The sequence below is a fragment of the Lithobates pipiens genome, unplaced genomic scaffold (assembly GCF_037356315.1).
Source record: "Lithobates pipiens isolate NorthernLeopardFrog02 unplaced genomic scaffold, aLitPip1_a1.2 Scaffold_22, whole genome shotgun sequence".
In the NCBI taxonomy this organism is placed as follows: domain Eukaryota; kingdom Metazoa; phylum Chordata; class Amphibia; order Anura; family Ranidae; genus Lithobates; species Lithobates pipiens.
The window spans coordinates 341541068-341553315 of record NW_027507784.1 but is presented as its reverse complement, the minus strand read 5'-3'; the positions used below and the strand labels follow the sequence as shown (position 1 = coordinate 341553315).

The 12248-nt window shown below is 52.0% G+C and overlaps 1 protein-coding gene across 1 annotated transcript in view; it reads right to left on the bottom strand.

Annotated features, from left to right (window-relative positions):
• PTPN4 (protein tyrosine phosphatase non-receptor type 4) overlaps window positions 1-12248 on the bottom strand; it is a 172009-nt gene that overhangs the window by 83549 nt on the left and 76212 nt on the right. Inside the window, exons 11-12 of the mRNA XM_077450205.1 lie at window positions 5599-5662; window positions 1743-1915 (exon numbers count right to left, since the gene is read on the bottom strand). Coding sequence (XP_077306331.1) covers window positions 1743-1915; window positions 5599-5662 — 237 coding nt within the window. The remainder of the gene's footprint in view (window positions 1-1742; window positions 1916-5598; window positions 5663-12248) is intronic.

Sequence of the window (12248 nt, the reverse complement as noted above, 5' to 3'; positions counted from 1 at the left end):
TTGTCACTTATACAGCGATCTGTGCTATAAAAAGGCACTGATTACTGTGTAAATGTCACTGGCAAGGAAGAGGTTAACACTAGGGGGCGATCAAGGGGTTAACTGTGTTCCCTGATTGTGTGTTCTAACTGTGGGGGGAGGGGACTGACTATAGGAGATGAGAGATCGTGGTTCCCAGCTTGTAGGAACTCACAATCTCTCTCTCCTCACAGAACTGGGATGTGTGTGTTTACACGTCCCTGTTCTGCCTCTCATGCCCGCGATTGCTCGTGGCTGGTGGTCATCGTGACCGTCGGTCGCTGCACCTTCTATCCCGCTTAAAGAGGACCGGTGTACAGCTACGACAGTTCGCGGGATCGTGACGACCTGCCTCTGTATAATGACCGCGGCTGGTCGGCAAGTGGTTAATAAAGACACGTAGCAGAATAGATTTTGGCCTACATTTATTAACCACTTGCCTACCGGGCACTTTCACCCCCTTCCTGCCCAGGCCAATTTACAGCTTTCGGCTCTGTCACACTTTGAATGACGATTGTGCAGTCATGCTACACTGTACCCATATGACATCTTTATCATTTTTTCACACAAATAAAGCTTTCTTTTGGTGGTATTTAATCACCTCTGGGGTTTTTTTCTTTTTTGCTAAACGGAAAAAGGCTGAAAAAAAATAAAAATTTTCTCCTTCACTGATGGGTGGCACTAACAGGCAACACTGATGGGCACTGAAGGCAACTGAGAGGAGGCACTGAATGGCAGCAATGGTGGGAACTGAAGGCAACTGAGAGGTGGCACTGATGGGTGCTGATTGGCAGCACTGGTTGGCACTGAAGGCAACTGAGAGGAGGGACTGATAGGCACTGATTGGCAGCACTGGTGGGCACTGAAGGCAGCTGAGAGGAGGCACTGATAGGCAACACTGATTGGTACCGATTGGCAGCACAGGTGGTCACTGAAGGCAACACTGATGGGCGCTAATTGGCAGCACTGGTGGGCGCTGAAGGCAACAGAGGTGGCACTGATAGGCGACACTGATGGGCACTGAAGGCAACTGAGAGGAGGCACTGATGGGTACAGATTGGCAGCACTGGTGGGCACTGAAGGCAACTGAGAGGAGGCACTGATAGGTGACACTAAAGGGCAGCACTGGTGGGCACTGAAGTCAACTGAGAGAAGGCACCGACAGGTGACACTGATTGGCAGCACTGGTGGCAACTGAGAGGTGGCACTGATAGCTGACACTGATTGGCAGCACTGGTGGGCACTGTTGGGACTGCACCGATAATCAGAACGCTGATTATCAGTGCCAATGTCCCTAACACAAGCCGGCTATCATCTCCTCCGCTCCTGTCAGCATGAGGAAAGGTAAGCCGATAACCGGCTTGTGTTTACATTCTGCGATTAGCGGTCATTGGCGGACAGCTGATCACATGATAAAATATCGCTGTGATTGGCCCATTATCCGGATCTGGAACTCAGCGATTACAGAGCGCGGCACACAAGCATCACGGGATGACATCCACGTGCACCCTCCCGGAAAAGAAGCACTGAAAGCTGAAAATTGGGTCCGGAGGGCAGGAAGCGGGTAAAAGTGTCCGGAAGGAAAGTGGTTAAGTGGATCTGTGCTTCTTCCACCGACCGGCACGGGAGAGCTCAGACATGAGGCGGCAGAAGGCCGACTTCTACCAAGATGTCCTCTTTCAGCAAGCCGGGGGTCTCACCATGTGGTTCTGTGTAATACCCACCAGTACCGGAACCTGGAGCCCAACGTGAAGTAATGAGCGAAGAAGTTCTTGTGCGGCGGCAGCGGCGAGTCCAACCGGAAGAAGGTATGATGCTCTACACACGTTTTCCACACGTTCTTACAGGCGCGATAATTCACCATGTTAAACCCCAACACCGTCTCCCGATATTCATTCTGAAGGAAAAGCAAGACAAACATTAATCATTTTTAACCCTTACGCCGCTGGCATTAGTAAATAGATAGGAAGGTAGATCACATTTCCTTGCTTTAAACTTTTATTTAATTCAGTTACTTCCTGGTTTCCAAACCTCGGCAAATGATGTCATACATCCCAGGAGTCTCCAGGAGGGGAGGAGGGGTGTTCCCAGCTGAGCACACTCTTCTGCCTGGGCTTTTCGTCAGACTTTGTAACGGAAGTGAAATTCTGTCGCGACCATCTTGGTACACCCCGCACTCGTCTGCGGGTAACGATACAGTGAGAAGGCGGCAAGCGGACATCTTGTTACACCCACCGGAGATTTGCATTGCACACTTATTTTTAAACAGTGAACTCGGCTTATATTGTGAAATACAATATTTAGAATTCTGTCTGTTTAGATCAACGTTTCTCAACTCCAGTCCTCAAGGCGCCCCAACAGGTCATGTTTTCAGGATTTCCCTCACACGAACCGGCTGTGGTAATTACTAAGGCAGCCAAGCTGATCAAATCACCTGTGCAAAATAATGGGGAGCCTGAAAACATGACCTGTAGGGGGCCCCTTGAGGACTGGAGTTAAAGTGGTTGTAAACCCTCCCTAGTGACTTGAAGCGGAGGTCCACCCTAAAGTGGACCTTCCGCTCATTGGAATCCTCCCCCCCTCCGGCGCCACAATTGGCACCTTTCAGGGGGGAGGGGGGTGCAGGTACCTGTACAGTACAGGTATCTGCACCCACTTTCGGGATAGCTCTCTGCGGAAAGGGGCGTAGATTACGCCCCTTTCCGAAAGTCCCCCACTGCCTGCTGGGAAACACACGGATCCCAGAGGCAGCGGGTCCATCCTTATTGCGCAGCGCGACTCGCGCATGCGCAGTAGGGAACCGGGAAATGAAGCTAAAAGGCTCCACTTCCTGATTCCCATAACCAAGATGGCGGCGGCAGCACCCGAGAGACGATCGAGAGATCGGCTTCGGGTGCCGACATCGCGGGCGCGCTGGGCGGGTGAGTGTCACTATTTTAAAAGTCAGCAGCTGCAGTATTTGTAGCTGCTGGCTTTAAAAAAAAAAAAAAAAAAAAAAAAAAAAAAAAAAAAAACGCGGAGTCCCGGCGGACTCCCTCTTTAACTATAGGTGGGCCTAGAAATAAGGCTCATCTATAGGTAGTGGAAATATCTCTTAAACATGCACCGTTTAGGAAATATTTAATGTGTAGTGCGCCGATGATGTAATCGGCGCATGAGCTGTGAAGAAACGGACCTCCGTGCCGTTACTGATGGCTCCCGCGCGCCGTTACTGACTGCTCACACACGCATGCGCAGGAGTGACGTCATGCAGCATACTAGCCCATTATGCTTTTAATTTGCAAGTTTTGCAGGGAGCAAAAGAGGAAGTAAAACCCATCGGGGGTTTACTTCCTCTTTAAAGGGATTGTAAACTCTCGGCAATCCTATGCATTAAGGTGAAAAAAAACACCTGGCAGTGACCCCTCCCCCCCCCCCTTTTACTTACCTGAGCCCTGGGATTTGCCGCGGTGGAGATGCGTTCTCAATCTGTCAGTGGTTCCCGTCTCTTGATTGGAAAAATTGATAACAGCCCCTGAAGCATGTGTCTGGGTCGCAATTGCAACCCCTGCGACCCCTGTACACACGCCTCCTGATATAAACCATTCTATGCATTAGGGTGAAAAACCTGTGATGCAGCAGCCCCCCAGAGCCCCCCCCCCCCCCTTACCTGAACCCGGTCTTTCCAGCCGCTGGCTCAGGTCCTGATTGGATAGATTGATAGCACCGCAGCCATTGGCTCCTGCTGCTATCAATCAAATCCATTGACGCGGCGCCGAGTCCGGCATTCTGCGTCTATGGGCGCAAATGCTGGAGTCGGGAGCGTGCCCGCAAGGTAACCCCTCCCCAGGGAGATCGCTTCTCCTAGGGGGTTATACGATGTGGGGAGGAGCTACCAGCGCTGCCAAGGGACCCCAGAAGAGGAGGATCGGGGCCACAATATGAACTGCACAGTGGAGGCAAGTATGATATGTTATTTAAAAAAAAAAAAAAAAACTTGAAGCTTTACAATCACTTTAAGAAACACTGCTTTAGATGTTGAATTTTAAAAGCAGCAGCAAGCCTGCTGACCTCACAGGTTTGCTCATATGACAGAACCCCGCTGCTTTGAAAAAAAAATCAACATCAAAATGATGGATTTAAAAATACAGAATTTCACTATCTGAGTTTACTGTGTGAAATGCCAGACTCCGGTGGGTGTAACAAGATGTCCGCTTGCCGCCTTCTCACTATATCCTTATTGTGGATGAGTGCGGGGTGTAGCAAAAGGGTGGCGACGGAACGTCACTCCCCTTACAAAATCTGACGGGTCGCCTAATCTGACGAAACAACGGCGTTCTATCAGAATACTGCTACCCATCTGAAAATGCAACTGAAGTGACGTTCTGCCGCGGCCATCTTGGTACACCCCCCACTTGTCCGCACCCAAGCCTACAGTCAGAAGGTGGCAAGCAGACATCATTTTACACCCACCGAAGTCTTATATTTCACACTTATTTTCTGGTTATATAGTGAAATACAGTATTTGGAAAATCCGTGACACTGCTTTGATGTTGAATTTTAAAAAAGCGGCGGCAAGCCTGCTGACCTCACAGCTTTGCTAATCTGACAGAAGACCGCTCATTTTAAAATTTAACATCAAAACAGTTTGACAGATTTAAAAAAAAAATCCTGAATTTCACTATATAAGCTGAGTTTACTGGTAAAAATAAGGGTGGAGTGCAAGACTACGGTGGGCGCAAAAAGATGTCCGTTTGCCGCCTTCTTGCCGACTGTAGGCTTAGTGCGGGAGAGTGCGGGGTGTACCAAGATGGCCACGACGGAACGTCCCTTCGTTTGCATTTTGATTGGTAGCGGTATTCTGCATGCCTGGGCTAAGGGCAAATGGATTGCAGGAAGTAAATGCTACATGACCTGCCCCCTTTCTCAAGATGGCTGCAGCTAGAAATGCTAGGGGGGTGCGTTTTTCAAAAAGTGATTTCTTAACAAAAGAAAAAAGGACGGAGACATGGATGGATTGGGGGGGGGAGGGGGAGATTGTTTCGAATATTAAAAATGAATGAAATAGTGGTTTTTGGTTTGTGGTACTCGGATGTAGTGAAGATCAGTTTTAAGCCGGCCATATAGACTGAAATGTAACTGCTTTAGCTGGGAATTTATGGGCAGGCTGGTTGTAATACAAGTTGACTCATTGGTTGTACTACCAGCCTGTTGGAGAATTTTCTCTCAATCGGCGCCCCCTGGCTGTCGCCAGATGTGCTGGTCAGTGTATTCTGATGGTTGGGGGGGGGGGGGGTCTTTTCTGCTGACAGAGGCTCAGTAGGAGGGATTCCTCCACCCACATTGAGGGCGACGATGAGGGGGGAATCGAGTCATTTGCAAAAGCAAATCAAATAATGACTTCTGTATGGCCGGCCTCCTATAGCAAGGGGATGGAGAAGGGGGGCAAGAATACCAAGCGGTGTACCCCAATGACTGCTAATAACAAAAAACAACATTGGCACCGCTAAGGACAGAAAACGGATGCGGGTACTGGAATGTGGGCCGTTCCGCTGCGACTCGCCGTACCGCGCGACATCGCAAATCCTCGCCGCCACTCACCAGTTCTTTCCTCAGCTGAATGAAGAATTGTTTGCACTTAAAAGAAATCTTGACAATCTTCAACCTGGAGAGATACAAAAAGAGAAAAGATTAGGAGTCAGCCGGAAAGGATTGGATCATGTTGAATGAGAACATAATGACAAACCACCCCTCTTCGAGAAAATATGGCACTTACCTACAGGCCCCCCCCCCCCCCCCCCCCAAGACATAAAGCTACCTACTCAGACGGCCGGTCACGGATTCCCAGATGGACCTACCTTCCCCCTCTTATCTCTCTCCTTTTCTCCTCTACCATAGCTTTATCTCATGCTTACCTCTGGCATCGTGCCTTCACGATCTTCCAGTTACCCTTCTTTTTGGTTGACCTAGAACAGGGGGTCTCAAACTGGTGGCCCTCCAGCTGTTGCAAAACTACAAGTCCCATGAGGCAGTGCAAGGCTGACAGTTACAAGCATGACTTTCACAACAGCTGGAGGGCCACCAGTTTGAGACCCCTGACCTAGACTCTCCTAGGAGTATTGTTGACCATAGGTTCTCCTACAGGGGACAGTCAGGTTACAACAGTTGTTGAATGAATCTTACCCGCTACGGCAGCCATTCTCAACCAGGGTTCTGTGGAACCCTGAGGTTCCTCCAAAGGTTGCTAGGGGTTCCTTGAGCTGTGGCCGATGAACCACCTATTTGATGATGATGCCTACAGAGATCAAGGTTCAGCACCACTTAGCAAAGCCAACAGCACCAAATATCTTCTTTAAGGGGACGGCAATCTGAACACCACTTTAAGGAGGACCTTCTTTCCTGTTGACCACTAATATAAGGGGCATTGTTCCTATTGAGCCCCGATGGTTTGGTTTTGGGAAGGGTTCCTTGAGACGTGAAAAATATTTCCTCTAGGGTTAAAAGGTTGAGAAAGCCCGTTCTACAGTTTCGAGCCTCCCGGAATATTTTGCTGTGATGTTACTCCAGCTGGAAGGTTTCAGAGAGACCAAGTTGTCCTACAAACACACAACGTAGGGGGTGGCTGATAGAACGACTCCACCACCGAGTACAGATCGATTCCGTGTTACTCCAATATCTCGACACTGCCCTGCCCCCCATACTAGTTCATCTATGTTGGGGGGGTTGGATGGGGAGGCCACAGAGGACCTAACCTGCGAGTCGGGACCATATTTGTCTGTAATAAGCCTGGCACTCAGTTGTTGAATTGTTGTACTGTTTCCATGCTTGGATCCTTGTTTTCATGTTCAACACATGTTTTTCGATACACGTGGAGCAAGCGAGAACTGTTCGCTGTTCCACTGACGGTTCTACAACAATCTACGTAAACGATTAATAAAAACCATTGGAACCGAAAAAAAAAGCTATAAGTGATAACTTGTTTTTGCCTGCGCACTGTGCAACTCTGTAAACGGTTCATACTTCCGCCACTTTGTTGTATATGGCTGAGTATATACTTTGTAACTGGTGCCTTTTTTCTTGTATGTATGCACACTTGGCGAATAAAACTGTTTTAAAAAACAAAACAAAAAACATTGGAACAGCAGTTAGCCAGGCGCGGGGGGGGGGGGGTCGGGGGGCACTTGGCGTGTGTCTTAGGTTTCAGTCTCCGCCGGTTCTGTTGGGGGGATTAGAAGTCATATAACCAGAGAGAAGACTCAGGAATGACTGCTATCAGGCTACACCGGGGACAGAACATACTACAACCAGGCACAGGGACAGAACATACTACAACCAGGGAGCCCGAGGACAGAACATACTACAACCAGGGACCAAGGACAGAACATACTACACCACCAGGCACCGGGAACAGAACATACTACAACCAGGGAGCCCGAGGACAGAACACACTACAACCGAGGACAGAACACACTACAACCAGGGACCGAGGACAGAACACACTACAACCGAGGACAGAACACACTACAACCAGGGAGCCCGAGGACAGAACACACTACAACCGAGGACAGAACACACTACAACCAGGGACCGAGGACAGAACACACTACAACCGAGGACAGAACACACTACAACCAGGGACCGAGGACAGAACACACTACAACCGAGGACAGAACACACTACAACCAGGGACCGAGGACAGAACACACTACAACCGAGGACAGAACACACTACAACCAGGGACCGAGGACAGAACACACTACAACCAGGGACCGGGGACAGAACACACTACAACCAGGGCCCGAGGACAGAACACACTACAACCAGGGCCCGAGGACAGAACACACTACAACCAGGGACCGGGGACAGAACACACTACACCAGGGAGCCCGAGGACAGAACACACTACAACCAGGGAGCCCGAGGACAGAACACACTACAACCAGGGAGCCCGAGGACAGAACACACTACAACCGAGGACAGAACACACTACAACCAGGGACCGAGGACAGAACACACTACAACCAGGGACCGGGGACAGAACACACTACAACCAGGGACCGAGGACAGAACACACTACAACCAGGGCCTGAGGACAGAACACACTACAACCAGGGACCGAGGACAGAACACACTACAACCAGGGACCGAGGACAGAACACACTACACCAGGGCCCGAGGACAGAACACACTACAACCAGGGAGCCCGAGGGACAGAACACACTACAACCAGGGAGCCCGAGGACAGAACACACTACAACCGAGGACAGAACACACTACAACCAGGGCCCGAGGACAGAACACACTACAACCAGGGCCCGAGGACAGAACACACTACAACCGAGGACAGAACACACTACAACCAGGGACCGAGGACAGAACACACTACAACCAGGGACCGAGGACAGAACACACTACAACCAGGGACCGAGGACAGAACACACTACAACCAGGGACCGAGGACAGAACACACTACAACCAGGGAGCCCGAGGACAGAACACACTACAACCAGGGAGCCCGAGGACAGAACACACTACAACCGAGGACAGAACACACTACAACCAGGGCCCGAGAACAGAACACACTACAACCAGGGAGCCCGAGGACAGAACACACTACAACCGAGGACAGAACACACTACAACCAGGGACCGAGGACAGAACACACTACAACCAGGGACCGAGGACAGAACACACTACAACCAGGGAGCCCGAGGACAGAACACACTACAACCAGGGAGCCCGAGGACAGAACACACTACAACCAGGGCCCGAGGACAGAACACACTACAACCAGGGACCGAGGACAGAACACACTACAACCAGGGCCCGAGGACAGAACACACTACAACCAGGGACCGAGGACAGAACACACTACAACCAGGGCCCGAGGACAGAACACACTACAACCAGGGACCGAGGACAGAACACACTACAACCAGGGCCCGAGGACAGAACACACTACAACCAGGGACCGAGGACAGAACACACTACAACCAGGGCCCGAGGACAGAACACACTACACCAGGGCCCGAGGACAGAACACACTACAACCAGGGACCGAGGACAGAACACACTACACCAGGGCCCGAGGACAGAACACACTACAACCAGGGCCCGAGGACAGAACACACTACAACCAGGGACCGAGGACAGAACACACTACAACCAGGGACCGAGGACAGACACACTACAACCAGGGAGCCCGAGGACAGAACACACTACAACCGAGGACAGAACACACTACAACCAGGGCCCGAGGACAGAACACACTACAACCAGGGCCCGAGGACAGAACACACTACAACCAGGGCCCGAGGACAGAACACACTACAACCAGGGACCGAGGACAGAACACACTACAACCAGGGACCGAGGACAGAACACACTACAACCAGGGACCGAGGACAGAACACACTACAACCAGGGCCCGAGGACAGAACACACTACAATCAGGGACCGAGGACAGAACACACTACAACCAGGGCCCGAGGACAGAACACACTACAACCAGGGACCGAGGACAGAACACACTACAACCAGGGACCGAGGACAGAACACACTACAACCGAGGACAGAACACACTACAACCAGGGACCGAGGACAGAACACACTACAACCAGGGACCGGGGACAGAACACACTACAACCAGGGACCGAGGACAGAACACACTACAACCAGGGACCGGGGACAGAACACACTACAACCAGGGCCCGAGGACAGAACACACTACAACCAGGGCCCGAGGACAGAACACACTACAACCAGGGACCGGGGACAGAACACACTACACCAGGGAGCCCGAGGACAGAACACACTACAACCAGGGAGCCCGAGGACAGAACACACTACAACCGAGGACAGAACACACTACAACCAGGGACCGAGGACAGAACACACTACAACCAGGGACCGGGGACAGAACACACTACAACCAGGGACCGAGGACAGAACACACTACAACCAGGGCCTGAGGACAGAACACACTACAACCAGGGACCGAGGACAGAACACACTACAACCAGGGACCGAGGACAGAACACACTACACCAGGGCCCGAGGACAGAACACACTACAACCAGGGAGCCCGAGGACAGAACACACTACAACCAGGAGCCCGAGGACAGAACACACTACAACCGAGGACAGAACACACTACAACCAGGGCCCGAGGACAGAACACACTACAACCAGGGCCCGAGGACAGAACACACTACAACCAGGGCCCGAGGACAGAACACACTACAACCGAGGACAGAACACACTACAACCAGGGACCGAGGACAGAACACACTACAACCAGGGACCGAGGACAGAACACACTACAACCAGGGACCGAGGACAGAACACACTACAACCAGGGACCGAGGACAGAACACACTACAACCAGGGAGCCCGAGGACAGAACACACTACAACCAGGGAGCCCGAGGACAGAACACACTACAAACCGAGGACAGAACACACTACAACCAGGGCCCGAGAACAGAACACACTACAACCAGGGAGCCCGAGGACAGAACACACTACAACCGAGGACAGAACACACTACAACCAGGGACCGAGGACAGAACACACTACAACCAGGGACCGAGGACAGAACACACTACAACCAGGGAGCCCGAGGACAGAACACACTACAACCAGGGAGCCCGAGGACAGAACACACTACAACCAGGGCCCGAGGACAGAACACACTACAACCAGGGACCGAGGACAGAACACACTACAACCAGGGCCCGAGGACAGAACACACTACAACCAGGGACCGAGGACAGAACACACTACAACCAGGGCCCGAGGACAGAACACACTACAACCAGGGACCGAGGACAGAACACACTACAACCAGGGCCCGAGGACAGAACACACTACAACCAGGGACCGAGGACAGAACACACTACAACCAGGGCCCGAGGACAGAACACACTACACCAGGGCCCGAGGACAGAACACACTACAACCAGGGACCGAGGACAGAACACACTACACCAGGGCCCGAGGACAGAACACCTACAACCAGGGCCCGAGGACAGAACACACTACAACCAGGGACCGAGGACAGAACACACTACAACCAGGGACCGAGGACAGAACACACTACAACCAGGGAGCCCGAGGACAGAACACACTACAACCGAGGACAGAACACACTACAACCAGGGCCCGAGGACAGAACACACTACAACCAGGAACCGAGGACAGAACACACTACAACCAGGGACCGAGGACAGAACACACTACAACCAGGGACCGAGGGACAGAACACACTACAACCAGGGCCCGAGGACAGAACACACTACAATCAGGGGACCGAGGACAGAACACACTACAACCAGGGCCCGAGGACAGAACACACTACAACCAGGGACCGAGGACAGAACACACTACAACCAGGGACCGAGGACAGAACACACTACAACCAGGGAGCCCGAGGACAGAACACACTACAACCAGGGAGCCCGAGGACAGAACACACTACAACCAGGGAGCCCGAGGACAGAACACACTACAACCAGGGCCCGAGGACAGAACACACTACAACCAGGGCCCGAGGACAGAACACACTACAACCAGGGCCCGAGGGACAGAACACACTACAACCAGGGCCCGAGGACAGAACACACTACAACCAGGGACCGAGGACAGAACACACTACAACCAGGGCCCGAGGACAGAACACACTACAACCAGGGCCCGAGGACAGAACACACTACAACCAGGGCCCGAGGACAGAACACACTACAACCAGGGCCCGAGGACAGAACACACTACGACCAGGGCCCGAGGACAGAACACACTACAACCAGGGACCGAGGACAGAACATACTACAACCAGGGCCCGAGGACAGAACACACTACAACCAGGGCCCGAGGACAGAACACACTACAACCAGGGAGCCCGAGGACAGAACACACTACAACCAGAGCCCGAGGACAGAACATACTACACCAGTGACAGAGGACAGAACACACTACACCAGGGCCCGAGGACAGAACATACTACACCAGGGCCCGAGGACAGAACATACTACACCAAGGACAGAACACACTACAACCAGGGCCCGAGGACAGAACATACTACACCAAGGACAGAACACACTACAACCAGGGCCCGAGGACAGAACATACTACACCAGGGACAGAGGACAGAACATACTACAACCAGGGACTGAGGACAGAACATACTACACCAGGCACAGGGACCGGGGAAAGAACTTCTCTAGAGAGAGCTCTGCTGCGATACCGACCATC